The 21,052-nt window shown below is 38.4% G+C and overlaps 1 protein-coding gene across 1 annotated transcript in view; it reads right to left on the bottom strand.

Moving 5' to 3' along the window:
- The window catches only part of F9 (coagulation factor IX), a 30,936-nt gene extending 23,297 nt beyond the window's left edge, over nucleotides 1-7,639 (bottom strand). The window contains exons 1-3 of the mRNA XM_032268323.1: nucleotides 7,502-7,639; nucleotides 931-1,094; nucleotides 718-742 (exon numbers count right to left, since the gene is read on the bottom strand). Coding sequence (XP_032124214.1) covers nucleotides 718-742; nucleotides 931-1,094; nucleotides 7,502-7,589 — 277 coding nt within the window. The 5' untranslated portion in view covers nucleotides 7,590-7,639. The remainder of the gene's footprint in view (nucleotides 1-717; nucleotides 743-930; nucleotides 1,095-7,501) is intronic.
- Between the last annotated feature and the right edge of the window lie 13,413 nt (nucleotides 7,640-21,052).

The following is a 21,052-nucleotide window of genomic DNA, read 5'->3' as shown; positions in this document are numbered from 1 at the left end:
AAAAAAAAAAAAAAAAAAAAAAAAAAAAAAAAAAAAAAAGTAGAGTGGGATACTGTGCAGGTGTCTAGAGTGGTAGGGCTACTGGGGCAGGTTGAAGTATTAATAGATGATGAAGGTAGGCCTTGCTAAGATGGTAACATTTGGGCAAAAACCTGAAGGAGTTAAGGGAGCCAGCTCAGGGGAATTTGGGAACAGGCAGATAAAACCTCTAAAGTGGGAGCATTCCTAGAGTGTGCAAGAAGTGGCAGGAAGGCCAAGGCGTCTGGAGCCCAGTGTGTGAGGAGAGAAGCAGCAGTGGTGAGAAGGGCAATGGGGAGGGCGGGGAAGGACAATCATGGAAGGGCTTGTGGGCCATGATAATGAGGAGGACTTTGAAGCTACAAACACTTAAGTCAATCAGCATTCTCTGGTTTTACCGAGGAATGCAAACTTTCATTGGGTCCTAAGACACAATCATTTCAGTTTCTTCCTTCCACCTTCTTGGGGTGGAACAATGTTCTTTGTGAAGCCCTACGGAAGATTAAACTTATCTACCAGCTGATAGTTCCCATGCTGGCATAACCCTATGGTATATCACTATTCATTATGGGTTAGAAGGTTAGTTTGATCTTTCTGAATCTTTTTGACAAAGTTTATTATCTATTTATACAGAGAAAAAAACCCACATAATTCTCAGATGTTTCATATACTACCTATATGATAAAATGAATTGCTTACCAACATACTGCTTCCAAAATTCATTCTATAAAGAATAAAAGAAGACAAATTAATGGTAGTATTTAAAGTGTTTTGGTAACGATTCCCTATCTTTCGTAACATTTATAATACATACATATATATGGATGCTTTAAAATGTTAAAGAAAAGTCCCTTTTTAAAGATTTTCTATTCTATGTTCTGCATCTGAAAGGTATTATGTAGAAATACTCACTGTTTTTTCAGTGTTTTCAAAAACTTCTCGTGCTTCTTCAAAATTACACTTTTCTTCTAAACATTCTCTCTCAAGGTTCCCTTGAACAAACTCTTCCAATTTACCTGAATTATACCTCTTTGGCCTATTCAGAATTTTGTTGGCATTTTCATTATCAAGAAAAACTGAAATGTAGAAAAATAATTATTTAGCTTTAGGGAAAAAAAAGAAAACATCATGAAAATTAAATATATCTCTTAAGAAAGGCTTTGTTTTTAATCCAAGTAATCCCAAAGCCAATTTCTCTTTAGGGCATGGAGCCAAAATCTGTGATGTTCCCACAGTCCTATATAAACATGGAGATTTAGGAATTAAAATTCAATTTTACTTTTAGTCAGGAGAGTTCCAGTAGTAAAAGGTCAGATTTCTAATCGTATTTGAATTTACTTTGGATGAAAAAGAAGGTTCTCAAATGAGCAGTTAACTTCACACTTTGTCATCACTTGAAAATAGCTAGCTCATTGCGGATCCTTGCAAGGTGATCCATCACCCTGGCTTGGCTGTTTGCAGGATACAGTTGCCCAAATGACTTTGAACAAATGTCTCCTGAAGAACAGAATCCTAAATATGGTCCAGCTGCAAATGTGATCTCAGTGTCTGTCACTAGGTTTTAAAGAAAAACCACTACAATAATTCAAAAAAATTTCAGATCAGCAACACCTTTGGTTAGCATTGTACTATAGGAATTGCAGAGATTTAAACATCTCTCTCGAATTTGGGATGTGGATTTTTTTAAGTGACAGCTACATAGTCTGTAGAGATACTCCTGAACTCTGGAGGATTGATGTCCCCATCTGAATTGTCTACTTCCTTTACTCCTTCTCTCCTCTGTTTCTTTGTCTCTCTCTCTCTCGCTCTCTCTCTCTCTCTCTCTGTGTGTGTATATATATGTATACATATATATAAAATAATTTGCTGCATAATGACATTTTGGTCAATGATGGACCACATTATATGACAGTGGTCCCATAAGATTATAAAACTGTATTTTTACTGTACCTTTTCTATGTTTAGACAGAAAAATACCGCTGTCACAGTTGCCTACAGTGTTCAGTACAGTCACATGCTGTACCGGTTTGCAGCCTAGAAGCCCAGGGGCAGTAGGCCACATCAATATATCCTAGGTATGTAGTAGGCTATACCATTTAGGTTTCGGTAAGTACACTCTATTATGTTCGCACAATGATGAAATTGCTTAATGACACATTTCTCAGAATATATCCCCATTGTTAAGGAATGCCTGACTGTATACACACATGCATGTGTTTGTGTGTTTTAATGTATGTATATGTATAAAATTAATAACAGAGACTCAAGAGGTTGCCTTGAGTTGTTCCTTTCTTCAAGGGTCTAGCAATATATCTGATACCATCTCAAGAGGATCAAGAGCTTATAAGATAACCTTTCCAGGCTATTTTTGACTACTTCCTAAATTCCAAAAAGGAAGAGAAAGGAAAGTAAAAAAGGAAAGCAAAGGAGATGTACTAAACTTTCTTCCCTTATTTTCATTGCAGCTGTTCACTTTATGGAGCATTCTAGTCCTTTGATATCCTTGTTTTTCTCTTGCTCTGCAAGTCCCCTTTGGGCTCACTTTGTTTTCTTTGAATTTAGCCTAGACTTTTTCTCTTCAACTCTCTCTTCTTCTTCTTTTTTTTGTAAGTCAGAGTCTCATTTTGTCACCCAGGCTGGAGTGCAGTGGTGCAATCTTGGCTCACTGCAACCTCCACCTACCTGATTCTAGTGATTCCCCTGCCTCAGCCTCCCAAGTAGCTGAGACTACAGGCGCACACCACCATGCCCAGCTAATTTTTGTATTTTTAGTAGAGACAGAGTTTCACCATGTTGACCAGGCTGGCATCTAACTCCTGACCTCAAATGATCTGCCTGCCTGGGCTTCCCAAAGTGCTGGGATTACAGGTGTGAGCCACCGTGCCCGGCCTCTCTTCAACTCTTCATTTGCCAAATTTCTCAATTCCCTTCACTCCTTTGAAATGCTGTGCCTATCCTGCAACCCTAGCCCCTAAATCAGAGCAGCCCTCTGCCTTCATCCTTCTCTTCCCAGACGGCTGAGCACTGTGAAGGAAAAACATCACCAAGCTGCAGATGTATGCCACTACATATTGATGCCTCACAGCCTCCACCCGCCTCTCTGCTCAGCAACTCATTTACTTGGCTCTGGACACTCCTAAATAGCATTCATTCCTGCATCCATTTACAGTCATTCCTCAGTATCCATGGAAAATTGGTGGCAAGACCCCCTGCAAAATACTAAGATCTGCAGATGCTCAAGTCTCTGATATAAAAATGGCTTACTATTTGCATGTAACCTAAACACATCCTCCCTTATACTTTAAATCATCTCTAGGTTTCTCATAATAGCTGATACAATGTAGCTGCTATGTAAATAGTTGTTATACTCTGTTTAGGGAATAATGAGAGAGAAAAAATCTGTACATGTTCAATAGAGATGCAACCATCCACTTTTTTCTTGAATATTTTTAATCTGCAGTTAGCTGAATCTGTGGCTATGGAACTCACAGGGAGAAATGACTGTACAGTGTGGTTGAGTGATAAACAGAATACCATCAGAGAGAAATAGGTTTGAATAAAATATCTGCCTCCTATAGACCTTGTGACTTTTGACAAGTCACATAAGCTCTGAACCTTAACTTTGTCAAATGTAAAATGGGTGTTTGTTTGTTTGTTTGTTTGTTTTTTGAGACGGAGTTTTGCTCTTGTTAGCCAGGCTGGAGTGCAATGGCGCGATCTCGGCTCACTGCAACCTCCGCCTCCTGGGTTCAGGTAATTCTCCTGCCTCAGCCTCCTGAGTAGCTGGGATTACAGGCACGCACCACCATGCCCAGCTAATTTTTTGTATTTTTAGTAGAGACGGGGTTTCACCATGTTGACCAGGATGGTCTCGATCTCTTGACCTCGTGATCCACCCGCCTCGGCCTCCCAAAGTGGTGGGATTACAGGCTTGAGCCACCGCGCCCAGCGTAAAATAGGTTTAAAAGTAGTGTAATAAGGATGTCCACCTCACAGTGGTGTTGACAGGATCAGTGAGAGAATATGCTGGCTATCTCTCTTTCTCCCTACTTCTTTCATGTTGGCCCTACTTTCCTCCTTTTTAATTTTCTCAGTTCTCTTTAGCTCTTTAATAACTTTTGTGTAGCTCTTTTCCTTCCTTAATCACATTTACATAATGAAATGACTATTGTCACAATCAGGAATGACCTAAAGAATAATTTTGAGTTTATGTATTTACTGGCTTCTCTAAATCATTTCTAATTATTGATCTCTCCCTTTTTAGGAAAGTATTTTTATAAGAATCACTCCATTCTGGTTCACCTCTTGGCTCTAACTCCTATTGTCCATCCAGCACTTGAATTGATTAACACCTCTTCCTCTCCCTGGCCCTTAGATGTCCAGGGTTCACCCAGGCTCCAGCCTCAGCTTTTTCCCTTTTCACTTCATATATACTTGTCAGGGCTGGGACAAGAGTGAACTAAACAAGGCATCTAGGGCACAATATTTAAGAGGTCCTCACTTCTCAGCATGTACAAGTATATTTATGCCCTACAGGCCTTGCTTACCACACTCTAGTCCAGCTCTGACCCTGTCAGCAAATTTACTGAGCATATAACCACTACTGCCTAGCACCGTACTAGGCATCCCGATATCTGTGCTCACTCTCTAGATGCCCACACACATGGCTGTAACTACTGTTTACAGAGCACTGAGTTCCAAATACTCATCTATAGTTAGGTATGTCTCCTGAATTTCAGATCGTTCTTCCAACTCCCTAACTGTATATCATAATGTGGCCAGCAATAGCTGATGTATATGTAATGCTTCTGCTGTGTTGGACACTGTGGTCAGTAACTTTGCATCCATTATCTCACCTTATCCTCACAAAAGTCCCATGAGATAGGCACTGTCATCTTATTTTTTAAATGAGGAAAACTGAGGTTCATAGAGACTAAGTGCTTTGGCCAAGGTAACATACTAAAACGTCAGACCCATCATTCAGACTCTGGCAGTCAGACTGAACAGCCAGTTATCTAGACATTATGCTGTGGCCCATAATCATGTCAAATACAAAATGCCTGAGACTCTAAGCCGCTTCCCCTTCCATACCCAGATGGATAAGTCATACCACTTCTCCTTCTTTAATATCATTTGAACTCTCTTTTTGTACAGCCACTGTTCAGGTTCCAGCCTTTATGTCTCCCCTAGATAATTGCAATAGTCTCAAGACTGCTCTTTCCTCATCTTGGTATGGCCTCCCTCCCCAACTATCATATCATTAGAGTGTTGCCCAGACTGGGCATCCTAAATCAGCCATCAGTGTTACTCCTTATTTTCATACTTTGGATACCTCCATATTGCATTTTATTTCCCAATCTCCTTAGGTTAACGCCTTTATTTTATTTTATTTATTATTATTATTAATTTTTTTGCACACGTGGCAGTGTGTTTTGCTGCCTTCCTCCCCATCACCTACATCTGGTTAACGCCTTTATTATCTGATGACGAGCTCTGCCTAGTTTACCTGCTTCACTTGTCGTAGTCTATGTGGAACCAAACAAAACTCCTGAAATACCTCATATTCTTGCGAATCTGAATCTTTGCACATGAGTAATCCTCTCTGAATAAAATGCCCTTATATCAGACATTTAAAGAGAGATAACTCCTACTCATCTTTTAAGACCAGATGAAAATATTGTCTCTCTTGTCGTGTTTCCCCATTTAATGCGTTCCTTTCTCTATGATCCCTTAGCACCTGGTACACATTTTATCACATTATATTGGAATCTCTCACCTGGCCTTATGGTGCTTTACATCAAAGAGGGGGCCTAGTTTATCCCCATACCGCTAGTACCCTGCCACAGTACCTGGCATTGTACTAGCAACTCAGTAATGTCTGAATGAATGAAGGAAATCTTTGATGCATATGCTTTATAAAACTAAACTGGTTTTACAAAACAGATTTAATTTCAAAATTCTAAATTGTTGCAATAACACTTAAATGCAGCAGCCATGAAAATGCAACATCTCAGCAAATCATTCACAGAAACTTCTTTTAGAAGCCAGTGAGAGTTTAATAGCAGAAGAGAGTGCTGCATTAATATTGTTTATTCTTAAAAAAAATTTCCCTGGCCCCCTCCTCAAGAGCTTATTATCTCTAGCTACAATGGCTGTAGAATCACATTGCCTTTCTCCTTAGTCTTGTCTGGAGGTCATATATTTAACTTCCCTTCAGGCTTAAAAAAGCCTGGTTCTTCTTTATTCGAATCTATCCTTTCCCTAGCATCTGAAGTCTTTAAGCAGCCCTCTCACAACCTTCATCATTTCACCACTTGTATTGAAAAAAGGGTTTGGATTCTTTGTCCTCCCAGATGTCACACTAATGAGATATGTCTAATGACCTTGTTTTATGTCCTGCTTTGTGTGTTTTCCAACAAATTTTCTTTATCCCTTGACTTTACTCACTTTGCTAGTTTAACCTCTGTATTTTTGCATCATTATTTCAGCATTTCAGTCTGATTTCATAGCTGACATCATGTCTGGAGTGGGAACCACAGGGCCAGTCAGCTTTCTGGGGGTGCTTAGGGTTGACACCCCTGATCCTGGTACTGTCAGCTACTAGATTTGATTCGAGAAGGTTGACAAGTAAGTGTGATAAATGCTTCCTGTGAGAACATGCTGTTTGTCCAAATGGGATAATTTCTTCCCTGTATGCCTTCCTCTGGGGAATATATAAAGTTGCTGTAGTTCTGAAAAAACAAAGTGATATATGTTGCATTAGCTAACTTCTACTCTTTATGTCAATTCTTAGACTTGCTTATCTCCCCTAGGGAACTCAAGTGGGTAATGTGTTTCACCAAATATCAACTCAAAAATGTTCGAAATAGAGAAAAAATGATTTTTTTCCTAACCTATGAAAAACTTTCATGATAAATAACAGCTTACCAATGAAAGATTAATCTTTATATTTTAACTAATACTTTAAATTGAGGGTATATAATTTTAAAAATCAGAGCCATACCTCATTACATACTTCTAAAATCTTGAAATGTCATGTATCTTAAAATCAGACTTTTTGTGTAAATAAGACTGTTTGTGATTTTAATGTTTCCCATTTTGATTTCAAGGTGGTGAGTCCAAAAAGTAATGTAATTATTTTTTTCACTGTATTCTGCTATTTCTTTGTTTTCCCACTTTTAATTTTTTTAATTAAAAAGATAAATGTTTTCTAAGAGGAGTTACATGGCCAAGTCATAAACTGAACTGTGTTTATTAAATATAAATGCATCATAAGCATTGCCAATCTATTTAGTTTTAAAAACAAAGAAGAAGAAAACCTAGCTAACAAAGAACCAGTACTTACCAACCTGCATGCTGGCTGCTAGACTCTTCAATATTGCTGTCAAATCATGTAATCAAAATTTAGTGAAGACGACAGCACCAGATATTTCTGTATCTAAAAGACAAGCATACTCAATATATTTTAAAAAAGGAAACAAACCTGTACATTCAGCACTGAGTAGATATCCTAAAAGGCAGATGGTGATGAGGCCTGGTGATTCTGCCATGATCATCTTCAGGCGCTGCATAACCTTTGCTAGCAGATTGTGCAAGTGGTAAGGTCGATCAGTTGTACCAAAGTACAAGCTGAGCTGTATTTACTTCTGGGAAACAATGTCCATCTCCCTCAATGGGTCTTTGAACTATTTCCAGTGTCCTCTCGGGACAAGTGAAGAGAATGGGCAGTGGTCATCATTAAATTTCACCTCTGATTTCGTGGGCTTGTGCCATTGTGGCTGATTTGAAGCTGAAACAGGAAGTGACACATCTTCAGAATGGGGATAGGCATAGAGGCTACATTTACTGTAGCAGTACAGTTCATCAGTGGGACCCATCTTATCTTTGTTAGAGAGCATTGATGTTTGCCAAAATGGTTGTGCCACTTTACATTTCCATCAGCAATGTGTGAGTGATCCAGTTAGATTATTTGATTTTTTTCACTGTTAGATTTTTAAGGTTGTTTATATATTCTAGATATGAGTCCCTTCGTAGATATGTGGATTACACATATTGTCACAGGGCGGAATTTTTTAGTTTTGATGTAGTCCAGTTTATCTTTTTTTATTTTATAAATCACATTTAGAATTCTACTAACACTAGATCCTGATGATTTTTTTCCTATTTTTTTTTCTAAATGTTTTGCATTTTGAAGTAGATTTATGTCTATGCTCCATTTTGAGTTAATTTTTGTGTAAAGTATGAGGTTTAGCTCAAACTTCCTTCCCTTCCCTTCTCTTCCCTTTCCTTCCCTTTCCTTTCCCCTTTCCCCTTTCCCCATTTCCCTTTCCCCTTTCCCCCTTTCCCCCTTTCCTTGCATAGGGATGTCTAATTTCTCAAGCACAATTTGTTAAAAAAAAAAATTTAAAAACCCACCCTCTTCTCCTTCAATTGAATGGCTTCTGAAATTTTTTCATAAACCAGCTAACCATATTGTTTTGGGTCTACTTCCAGTTTTTCTATCTATTCTTTGTACCATTGATGTATTTATCCCTCTGCCAATACCACACAGTCATAATTACTGTAGCTATGTAGTAAGACTTTATGTAAGGTAGAGTGATTCCCCCAATTTTATTCTTCTTTTGGTAAGATGGTTTTAACTATTCTAAGGGCTTGTAACTTTCCATATACATTTTAGGATGATCTTATGTGTATCTAAAAAAAAAAAAAACACTGTGATTTTGATAGGAATTATGTAAAACATATATGTCACTTTGGGAAAATTGATACCTTCAACGTGTTGAGTTTTTCAATGCAGGAACATAATACATATATCTCTTCATTTACTTAGGTCTTCTATTTCTTTCATCAGTTTTTTTGTAATTTTTAGCATATACATACTATACGTGTTTTGATAAGTGTATACATAAGGATTTAATTTTCTCTGGAGTAATTATGAATACTATTGTGTTTCTTTGTAAGGCTTAATTTTTCTAGAGTGATTTTAGATTCACAGCAAAATTTGGTGGAAGGTACGGAGATCTCCCATATACTCTCTGTCCCCACACATGCACAGACTCGTTCATTATCAGCATGTCCCACCAGAGTGGTACATTTATCACAATTGATGTACCTGCATTGACACATCATAATCACCCAAAGTAAATTGTTTGCTTTAGAGTTGATTCTTGGTGTTGTCCATTCTAAAGGTTTGGACAGATGTATAATGACAGGTATCCACCATTATAGTATTATACAGCATAGTTTCACTGCCCTAAAAATCCTCTGTTCTCTATCTTGTCTCCCCACAACCCCTGGCAACCACTAATCATTTTTACTGTCTCCACAGTTTTGCCTCTTTCAGAAAGTCATGTACAGTTCGATGAGGATACATTCAGAGCAATGTGTCATTAGGCAATTTCATCATTATATGAACATCATAGAGTGTACTTACACAAACCTAGATGGCATAGCAGACTACACTACTAAGCTATATGATATAGCCTATTGCTTTTAGGCTGTGAATCTGTATAGCATATTACCACACTGAATACTGTAGGCAATTATGATAATATCTATGTACATAAACATAAAAAAGTACAGCAGAAATAAAAGAGAAAAATAGCACACCTATATAGAGCACTTATTAAGAATGGAGCTTGTAGGACTGGAAGTTGCTCTGGGTGAGTCAGTGAGTGAGTGATCACAGAATGTGAAGGCCTAGGACATTACAGTACACTACTGTAGATTTTATAAACACTGTACACTGAAGCTACACCAAATTTATAAAAAATGTTTAACCTTAGTTTACAGCAATGTGTTTATTTTATAAACTTTTAAAATTTTAAACTTTTTGACACCTTCATCATAATACTTAGCTTAAAACATAAACACATTATACAACTCAACAAAAATATTTTCTTTCTTATTCTATAAGCTTTTTCTATTTTTATTAACTAAAACCTTTTGTTAAAAACTAAGACACAAAAAAGCATATTGGCGTAGGCCTTCACAGTGTCACAATCATTAATACCACTGTCTTCTAGTTCCACACGTGGAAGGTCTTCAGGAGTAATAACACATGAAGCTGTCATCTCCTATGATAACAATTCCTTCTTCTGCAATACCTCCTGAAGGACCTGCCTGAGGCTGTTTTACAATTAATGTTTTTTAATATATAAGTAGAAGTATACCATAAAATAAGAATAAAATATAGTATAGTAAATACAGAAACCATTAACATAGTTTTTAGTTATCAAGTATTATGTAGTGTACATAATTGAGCTATATTTTTATACAGTTGACAGTGCAGTGGGTTTCTTTACACCAGCAATACCACTAACACCTGAGTGATGTGTGGTGCTACAATGTTACAACAGGTATGGTGTTAGTATGCAAAAGGAATATTTCAACTCCATTATAATCTTATGGGACCACTGTTGTATACACATTCTGTCAGAGGACAAAATGTTGTTATGTGGTACATAACTTTAGTTGAAATCATATGCTATGTAACCTTTCCAGATTGGCTTCCTTCACTTAGTAATATGCTTTTAAATTTTCCCCATGTCTTTTCATGATTTATTAGCTCATTTCTTTTTAATCCTGAATAATATTCCATTGTCTGAATGTACCACAGCTTATCCATTCACCTACTGAAGGACATCTTGGTGGTTTTCAAGTTTTGGCAATTATAAGTAAAGTTCTTATAAACATCTGTGTTCATATTTTTGCGTAGATGTATGTTTTTAACTCTTTTGAGTAAATAATGAGGATTAAGATTGATGGATTGTACGTTAAGAGTGTGTTTAGTTTGTGAGAAACTGCAAAACTGTCTTCTAAAGTGCCTGTTCCACTCTGCATTCCCGCCAATAAGTGAATAAAAGCTCCTGTTTTTCCACATCTTCATTAGCATTGTGTTGTCAGGGTTCTGGATTTTGGCCATTCTAATAGATGTATGATGGTATCTCATTGTTGTTTCAATTTGCAATTCCCTGATAACATATGATGTAGAGCATCTTTTCATATACTTCTTTGCCATCTGTGTATCTTCTTTGGTGAGTTGTCTGTTAAGTTCTTTGGCCCATGTTAAATGAAAATAACAAAATAACTCATGCTATTTCCTTATTGTTGGCTTTTAAGAGTTCTTTATGTTTTTGATAACATTCCTTAACCAAATATATTTTGTGAAAATGTTTTCTTCCAGTCTGTGTCTTATATTTTCATTCTCTTGACAGTGTGTTTCACAGAGCAATTTTAATGGGCTCTGATGTATCATTTTTTTTCTTTCATATATCTTGCCTATAGTGTTGTATCTAAAATGTTATTACCAAATACAAGGTAACCTATATTTTTTCATATGTTATTTTCTAGGAGTTTTATGATTGTACACTTTACATTTAGGGCTGTGATCCACTCTGCATTAATTTTTGTGAAGTGTGTAAGGTTTGCATCTAGATTTATTTTTTTCATGTCCAATTCCATGCCATTTGGTGAAAAGACTATCTTTTCTCCATTTTATTGCCTTTGCTTCTTTGTCAAAGATCAGTTGAGTATATTATGAGGGTCTGCTTCTGGGCTCTCTATTTTATTGAGCTATTATATTTGTATATATTTTTTTGCCAATACCATACTGTCTTAATTACTGTAGCTTTATAGTAAGTCTGGAGCTCTGGTAGTATCAGTCCTCCAACTTTGTTTTCTCATTCAATATTTTATTGGCTATTCTGGGACTTTTTCCTCTCCATATAAACTTTATTATCATATTGTCAATATCTGATATATTTTGGCTCTGTGTCCCCACTCACATCTTATCTTGAATTGTAATCCTCATGTGTGGAGGGAGGAGGTGATTGGATCGTGGGGGTGGTTTCCCCCATGCTGTTTTTGTTACAGTGAGTGAGTTCTCATGAGATTTGATGGTTTTATGAGCATCTGGTATTTTCCCTGCTTGCCGTTCCTTCTCCTGCTGCTGTGTGAAGAAGATCTTTGCTTCCCCTTCTCCTACTGTCATGATAAGTTTCCTGAGGTGTCCACAGCCATGCAGAACTGTGAGTCAAAACTTTTTCCTGTATAAATTACCCAGTCTCAGGCATTTTTTAATAGCAGTGTGAGAATGGACTAATACAGTAAATTTGTGCCAGAAGTGGGGTACTACTATAGAGATACTTGACAACGTGGAAGTGACTTTGGAACTGGGTAATAGGCAGAGGTTGGAATAGTTTGGAGGGCTCAGAGACAGGAAAATATGGAATTGTTTGCTGCTTCCTAGAGATTTGTTGAATGGTTCTGTCCAAAATGCTGATAGTGATGTGGACAATGAAGTCCAGGCTGAGGTGGTCTCAGATGGAGATAAACTTATGGGAACTAAAGTAAAGATTACTCTTGCTATATTTTGGCAAAAAAACTGGTGGCATTTTGCCCCTTCCATAGAGATCTGTGAAATGTCAAACCCGAGAGAGATAATTTATGGTATCTGGTGGAAGAAATTTCCAAGCAGCAAACTGTTCAAGAGGTGACAGTGTGAAAGTTTGGAAAATTTGCAGCCTGACCATGTGATAGAAAAGAAAAACCCATTTTCTGGGGAAAAATTTAAGCCAGCTGCAGAAATTTGCATAATTAATGATGAGCTAAATGTTAATCACCAAGACAATGGGAAAATATCTCCAGGGCACGTCAGAGATCTCCATGGCAGCCCCTCCCATCACAGGCCTTGAGGATTAGAAAGGAAAAATGGTTTCCTGGGCTTGGCCCAGGGCCCTGCTACTGCTCTGTTCAGCCTTAGGACTTAACGCCCTGTGTCCCAGCCATGGATAAAAGGGACCAATGTACAGCTCAGGCCATTGCTTCAGAGGGTGCAAATCCCAACCTTTAGCAGCTTCCACATGGTGTTGGGCCTGCAGGTGCACAGAAGTCAAGAATTGAGGTTTGGGAACCCCTGCCTAGACTTCAGAGGATGTATGGAAATGCCTAGATATGCAGGCAGAAGTTTGCTGCAGGGGTGGAGACCTCATGGAGAGCCTCTGCTAGGGCAGTGCGGAAGGGAAATGTGGGGTTGGAGCCCCCCACATAGAGTCTCCACTGGTGCACTGCCTAGTGGAGCTGTGAGAAGAAGACCACTATCCTTCAGACCACATAATGGTAGATTCACAAACAGCTTGCACCATGCACCTGGGAAAGTCACAGTCACTCAACACCAGCTGTGAAAGCAGCCAGAGTGGGGGACTGCACCCTGCAAAGCCACAGGGGTGGAGTTGCCCAAGGCCATAAGTGCCCACCCTTTGCATCAGTGTGCGCTGGATATGAGACATGGAGTCAAAGGAGATTATTTTGGAGCTTTAAGATTTAATGACTGCTTTTCTGGATTTTGGACTTGCATGGGGCCTGTAGCCCCTTTGTTTGAGCCAATTTCTCCCATTTGGAATGACATATTTACCCCCATTATGTTTTGGAAGGAACTTACTTGCTTTTGATTTTACAGGCTCATAGGCAGAAGGGACTTGCCATGTCTCAGATGAGACTTTGGACTTAGATTTTTGAGTTAATGTTGGAATGCGTTAAGACTTTGGAAGACTGTTGGGAAGGCATGATTGGTTTTGAAATGTACAAAGGACATGAACTTTTGGAGGAGTCAGGGGTGGAATGATGTGAAAAACAGGTTTGACCCTGTTTTTCTCCCCAAATCTCATCTCAAATTGTAATCCTCACATGTTGAGGGAAGAACCTGTAATCCCCACGTGTGAAGGGAGGGAGGTAATTGGATCAGGAGAGCAGTTTCCCCTATGCTTTTCTCATAAAAGACAGTGAGTTCTCACAATAGCTGATGGTTTTATGTGTCTGGAATTTCCCTTACTTGCCCTTATGTCTCCCGCCACCATGTGAAGAAGGTCTTGCTTCCCCTTCCACCATGGTTTTAAGTTTCCTGAGGCCTCTCCAGCCTTCCAGAACTGTCAGTCAATTAAACCTCTTTCCTTTATAGACTATCCAGTCTTGGTTATTTTTTAATAGCTGTGTGAAAACTAATTAATATGTATGTAAAAAAAACTTCTTGGGATTTTGATCAGGATTGCATCTAATCTATAAATGACATTGGAAAGAACTGACATTTTGGCGATATTGGGTTGTCTATTAACATGGAATATTTCTCTATTTCATTCTACTTTCATTTCTTTCATCAGAGTTTTTGACTTTTTCTCATATAAACCTTGTACATATTTTGTTATATTTATATGCACAAATTTTATTTTTGTGGGTGCTAATGGTAAATGCCATTGTGTTTCTAATTTCAAATTCCACTTGTTCATTGCTTGTATATAGGAAGGTGATTGACTTTTGCATATTAACCTTGTATCCTGCAACCTTACTACCAATCACTTACTAGTTACAGGAGTTTTGCTGTTGTCTTTTAAATTTCTGTTTTGGCATATTCATTTTTATGAAATAAGAATGCACTTGATTTTTGCACATTGATTTTGCATCTGCTGACTTTGCAGAAATCATTTTGTAGTTCTAGGAGATTTTTTTTTCATTTTTTTGTAAATTGGAGTTTTTCACATATATAATCATGTTATTTGTAATTAATATAGTTTTATTTCTTCATTTTCAATTTGTATACCTTTATGTATTTTTTTTACCTAGTGCGGTTGCTAGAACTTCCATTGTCATTTGTTTCAAGAAACTTCAATTTTTAAATTTCTTCATTGACCCACTGGTCATTCAGGAGCATATTGTTTAATTTCCATGTATTTGTGTCATTTCCAAACATCCTCTTATTAATTACTAATTTTGTTCCATCACGATCAGAGAAGTTGCTTGATATTATTCCAATTTTTTCAATGTTTTAAGACTTTTGTTGTGATTTAACATATGGTTTATTCTGAGAATAATCTATACTGAGGAGAAGAATGTGTATTCTGTAGCTGTTGAATGAAATGTTTTGTAAATATCTGTTAGGTCCATTTGTTCTAAAGTACAGATTAAATCCAATGTTTCCTTGTTGAGTTTGTCTGGGAGATCAGTTTAATGCTGAAAGTATGGTATTGAAATCTCCAGCTATTATTGTATAGAGGTCTATCTCTCTCTTTAGCTCTAATGTTTGCTTTATGTATGTGGGTGCTTTTGTGTTGGGTGAATATATGTTTACAGTTGTTATATTATCTTGCTCAGTTGACCCTTTTATCATTAAATAATGACATTTGTTATCTCTTCTTACAGTTTATGTCTTAAAACCCATTTTGTCTGACATGAGTATAGCTTCTCCTGTTCTTTCCTGGTTCTCTTGGCATGAAATATCTTTTTCCATTCCTTTATGCACTGTTTATGTATAGGTGAAGTATGTTTTTCTGTAAGCAACAGAACATTCAGTCTTGCTTTTTTATCTATTAAGCCAGTCTATGTGTTTTGATTGGAGAGTTTAGTCCATTTACTGTCAAAGTCATTATAGATAAGTAAGGACTTACTATTATCATTTTATTGTTTGTTTTCTGGTTGTTTTGTGGTTTGTGTTTCATTTTTCCTTCCTTACTGTCTTCCTTTTAGCAAAGATGGTTTCTCTGGTGATGTGATTTAATTTCTTGCTGTTTTTGTGTATCCATGGTGGTTTTTGATTTGAAGTTACCCTAAGGCTTGCAAATACGACCTTATAACCATTGTTTTAAACTAATGACAACTTAATACTGGTTGCATAAACAAACATGTAAAAAGAAAAGTAAAAGCTCTATGCTTTAACTTTATCCTCTGCTTTTTAAAAAATTATTTAAGTTCTGGGGTACATGTGCAGATCTTGCAGGATCTGCACATAGGTATACACATGCCATGATGGTTTGCTGCCTCCATCCCCCGATCACCTACATTAGGTATTTCTCTTAATGTTATCCCTCCCCAACCTCCCCAGCTCCTGCTATTGCTCCCCTAACCTCCCACCCCCCAACAGACCCCAGTGTGTGATGTTTCCCTTCCTGTGCCCATGTGTTCTCATTGTTCAACACCCACATATGAGTGAGAACATGCAGTGTTTGGTTTTCTGTGCTTGTGTCAGTTTGCTGAGAATGTTGGTTTACAGATTCATCCATGTCCCTACAAAGGGCATGAGCTCATCCTTTTTTATGGCTGCATAGTATTCCATGGTGTATATATGTCACATTTTTTTTTTATCCAGTCTATCTTTGATGGGCATTTGGGCTGGTTCCAAGTCTTTGCTATTGTAAACAGTGCCATAATGAACATAAGTTTTCATGTGTCTTTATAACAGAAGAATTTATAATCCTTTGGGTATATACTCCGTAATGGGATTCCTGGGTCAAATGGTATTTCTATTTCTAGATCCTTGAGGAATTACCACGCTGTCTTCCACAATCGTTGAACTAATTTACACTCCCACCAACAGTGTAAAAGTGTTCCTGTTTCTCCACATCCTCTCCAGCATCTGTTGTCTCCTGTTTTTTAATGATTGCCATTCTAACTGGTATGAGATGGTATCTCAATGTGGTTTTGATTTGCATTTCTGTAATGACCAGTGATGATGAGCATTTTTTCATATGTTTGTTGGCCGTATAAATGTCTTCTTTTGAAAAGTGCCTGTTCATATCCTTTGCCCACTTGGAGTTGTTTGTTTTTTTCTTGTAAATTTGTTTTAGTTCTTTGTAGATTCTGGATATTAGCCCTTTGTCAGATGGGTAGCTTGCAAAAATTTTTTTCCATTCTGTTGGTTGCTGGTTCACTCTAATGGTTGTTTCTTTTGCTGTCCAGAAGCTCTTAAGTTTAATGAGACCCCATTTGTCAATTTTGGCTTTTGTTGCCAATGCTTTCGGTGTTTTAGTCATGAAGTTCTTGCCTATGCCTGTGTCCTGAATGGTATTGCCTAGGTTGTCTTCTAGGGTTTTTATGGTGTTAGGTCTTATGTTTAAATCTTTAATTCATCTGGAGTTAATTTTTGCATAAGGTGTAAGGAATGGGTCCAATTTCAGCTTCCTGCACATGGTTAGCCAGTTTTCCCAACAACATTTATTAAACAGGGAATCCGTTCCCCATTGCTTGTTTTTGTCCAGTTTGTCAAAGATCAGGTAGTTGTAGGTATGTGGCGTTACTTTTGAGACATCTGTTCTGTTCCATTGGTCTATATCTCTGTTTTGGTACCAGTACCATGCTGTTTTGATTACTGTAGCCTTATAGTATAGTTCCAAGTCAGGTAACATGATGCCTCCAGTTTTGTTCTATCCTCTGCTTTTTAACTTCATGTTTCTCTTTATTTTTATTTATTTATTATTATTTTTTAAGATGGAGTCTTGCACTGTCACCCAGGCTGGAGTGTAGTGGCATGAACTTGGCTCACTGCAACCTCCACATCCCAGGTTCAAGCAATTCTCCTGCCTCAGCCTCCTGAGTAGCTGGGATTTCAGGTACCTGCCATCATGCCCTGCTAATTTTTTGTATTTTTAGTAGAGATGGGATTTTTCACTATGTTGTTCAGGCTGGTCTCAAACTCCTGACCTCATGATCCACCTGCCTCAGCCTCCCAAAGTGCTGGGATTACAGACACAAACCACTGTGCCCAGCTCTTTTTATGTCTTATTGTACTGTCTATGTCTTGAAATGTTGTAGTTATTATTTGGATTGGTTCATCATTTGGTCTTTCTATTTAAAATAAATGTAGTTTACACACTGTATCATGTTACAATGTTCTGTGTTTTTCTGTGCGCTTACTATTATCAGTGAGTTTTGTATCTTCAAATAAGCTGCTTTTGCTCATTAACTTCTTTTACTTTCAGACTGAATAACTATTTTTAGCATTTCTTGTAGAATGGGTCTGGTGTTGATGAAATCCATCAGCTTTTGTTTGTTTAGGAAGGTCTTCATTTTTTCTTTAAGCTTGAAGGATGCTCTCACCAGATATACTATTCTAGGAGAAAACTTTTCCTTCAGCACTTTAAATATGTCATGTCACTCCTCCTTTCCCTGTAAGATTTCCACTGAAAAGTCTGCTACCAGATATATTGGAGTTCCATTGTATATAATTTGTTTCTTTTCTCTTGCTGCTTTTAGAGTCCTTTCTCTATCCTTGAACTTTGTCAGTTGATTATTAAATTCCTTGACGTAGTGTTTGGGTTTGACCTGCTTCATGTTCTATAAACTTTTTGTATTTGAATGTTGAAGTTGATTTCTCTTGGTTTGGGAAGTTCTCTGTTATTACCTCTTTGAATAAACTTTCTACCCCTGTCTCTTTCTCTAGCTCCTCTTTAAGATCAGTAACTCTTAGATTTACGATTTTGAGCCTATTTTATAGATCTTGTAGGCATACTTTATTGTTTTTATTATTTTTTCTTTTGTCTCCTCTGACTGTGTATTTTCAAATAGGCTGTCTTCAAGCTCGCTAATTCTTTCTTCTGCTTGATCAGTTCTGTTGTTAAGCAACTCTGATGCATTCTTCAGTATGTCAATTGCATTTTTAAACTCTGGAATTTGTGTTTGATTCTTTTTAATTATTTTAATCTCTGTTAAATTTATCTAGTAGAATTCTGAATTCCTTCTCTGTGCTATCTTGAATTTCCTCAACACAGCCATTTTGAATTCTCTGGTTGAAAGGTCACATATCTCTGTTTCTCCAGGATTGGTCCCTGGTGCCTTATTTAGTTCATTTGGTGAGGTCATGTTTTCCTGGATGGTGTTGATGCTTCTAGATGTTTGTCATTGTCTGGACATTGAAAAGTTGGGTGTTTATTGTAGTTTTTTCAGTCTGGGCTTATTTGTGCCTGTCTTTCTTGAGGAGTCTTTCCAGATATTTGAAGGAATTTGGGCCCCAAGCCCAATAATACTGTGGATTTTGGAGACTAATAGAAGCTCTGCTTTGGTGGTCTTAGATAAGATCTGGAATAATTCTTTGGATTAGTAGGCAGAGATTCTTGTTCTTTCCCCTTAGTTTCTCCAAAACAAACATAGTCTCTCTTTCTGTGATAAATCACCTGGGACTGAGGGTGTGGTGATACAAGTTCCCCTTTGGCTACCACCACTGGGGCTGCTCTGGGTGAGATCTAAAGTCACTACTGCATTGGGTCTCACTCAAGGTCTGCTCTAACCACTACCTGGCTACCACCTATGTTCACTCAAGGCCCTAGGGTTTTACCATCAGAAGGCGGTGAAGGCAGCCATATTTGTGTTCTTCCCTTCAGAGTGGTGAGTTCCCGCAGGCCCTGGGTGGGCCCACAGGTGCTATCTGATAGCCAAGGAATGGAGTAAAAAACCTTACTAATTTGCCTGATGTTCTGTTCTACTGTGGCTAAGCTGGCACTTCAACCACAGTAGAAAGTCTTTCCTGCTCTTCCCTCCTTTTCCCACAGGCAGAGGAGCCTCCTCCTGTGGCCACCACCACCAGCATCCCATGAGAGGTTCTGCCAGGATGATGTTCACTTAAATCCCGGTGTCTCTTCGGTCAGATTGTGGCATATGTTGCCAGGCCTGGGACTCACCTTCAGGGCAGTGGACTACCCTATGGCCTAAGGCAGGTCCATAAATGTTTTCCAAGAGCCTAGGCTTGGACTCAGGGACCCAGAGGACCTACTTGTTGCTCTACCCCACTGTGGTCAAGCTGGTACCTAAGGTGCAAGACAAAGTCCCCTTTACTTTTTTCTCTGCTTTTCTCAAGCAGAAGGAATCTTTTACTGTACCCACCACAGTTGGGAATGTGCTGGGTCACACCATAAGTCAGCATGTCTTAGGGCCCAAGACCTACAACCTCACCGGTTATTGCTGCTGGTTATTTAGTATGCAAGGGCTTCTTAGTCAGCAAGTGATAAGTGCTAACAGTACTGGCTCCTTCCCTTCAAGGCAGCAGGTTCACTTTTGGCCCAGGGTGTGCCTAGAAATGTCATCCATGAGTTAGGGCATGGAATAGGGGCCTTGCAACTGTGCTTGTGCCCTATCCTACTATGGCTGAGCTGATATCCAAGATGCAAGACAAAGTCCTTTTACTCTTACCTCTCCTCTCTTTAAACAGAAGGAAGGACTCACTTTCATTGCTGTGAGGTGTGCAGCCTAGTTTTGGGGGAGGGGTGGTGCAAGCCCTCCCTTAGTCACTCTAGCTTGTATCGCCCAAGGTCATATGCCACCTAGTCCTCTGACTCTGAGCCCAGCCCAGCACTAGCAGTTACCTAGGAACTGCAGTCCTTTTTTCCAAGACTGCCTTTCAAGTTTATCCAGGATCCCAAGCACTTTGGCCTACGTTGGCAAGGCTTGCTAACAAACTCAAGTTCCAACCACTGAGATATGTGATTCCTCTCTGGGCAGGACAGCTCTAAATGCTCCCTCCGTGTGTGGGCATTGACTGAGGCCAGCATAGTTTTACTTTCCACTATGAGAGGCAGCACTGGGTTTAATGTAAAGACTCCCAGTTACCACATTCTCCATCGTTGGGCTAGGTCTGAGGACTGTCTGCACAGAGTCCTATGATATGAATTGTCTTTAGGTCTCTCACCTGTGGATACCAGCACCTGCTGTGGTGGGGGAGGCTGGACAATAAAATGGTCTCCATGACGGTCCTTAGTTTTGGCTGTTTAATGCTGTCTCCCAGGTCCAGCAGGAGCAATCCACTTCTTCACAGTAAAAGAAACTATAAACAGAGTAAACAGACAATCTCCAGAATGGGAGAAAATATTCACAGACTATGTATCCAAGTAAGGTTTAATATCCAGAATCTATAAAAGCCTTAAACAACTCAACAAGCAAAAAACAAATAACCCTGTTGAAGAGTGGGCAAAAGGCATGAAGAGACACTTCTCAAAAGAAGACGTATTAGCAGCTGACAAACATATGAAAAAATGCTCAATGTCACTAATCACCAGAGAAATTCAAATGACACCCACAATGAGATACCATCTCACACCTGTCAGAGTGGCCATTATTAAAAAGTTAAAAAAAAAAAAAAAACAAGAATAACACATACTGGCGAGGCTGCAGAGAAAGGGAGATACTTATACGCTGTGGTGGGATACTTATACTTTTATATATACTTATATACTTATAAGTTGGTTCAGCCACTGTGAAAAGCAGTGTGGAGATTTCTCAA

The sequence above is a fragment of the Sapajus apella genome, unplaced genomic scaffold (assembly GCF_009761245.1).
Source record: "Sapajus apella isolate SASKATOON/1434 unplaced genomic scaffold, GSC_monkey_1.0 scaffold179, whole genome shotgun sequence".
NCBI lineage: Eukaryota > Metazoa > Chordata > Mammalia > Primates > Cebidae > Sapajus > Sapajus apella.
The sequence above is the reverse complement of the archived record's forward strand: the minus strand, read 5'-3'. Positions and strand labels throughout refer to the sequence as shown.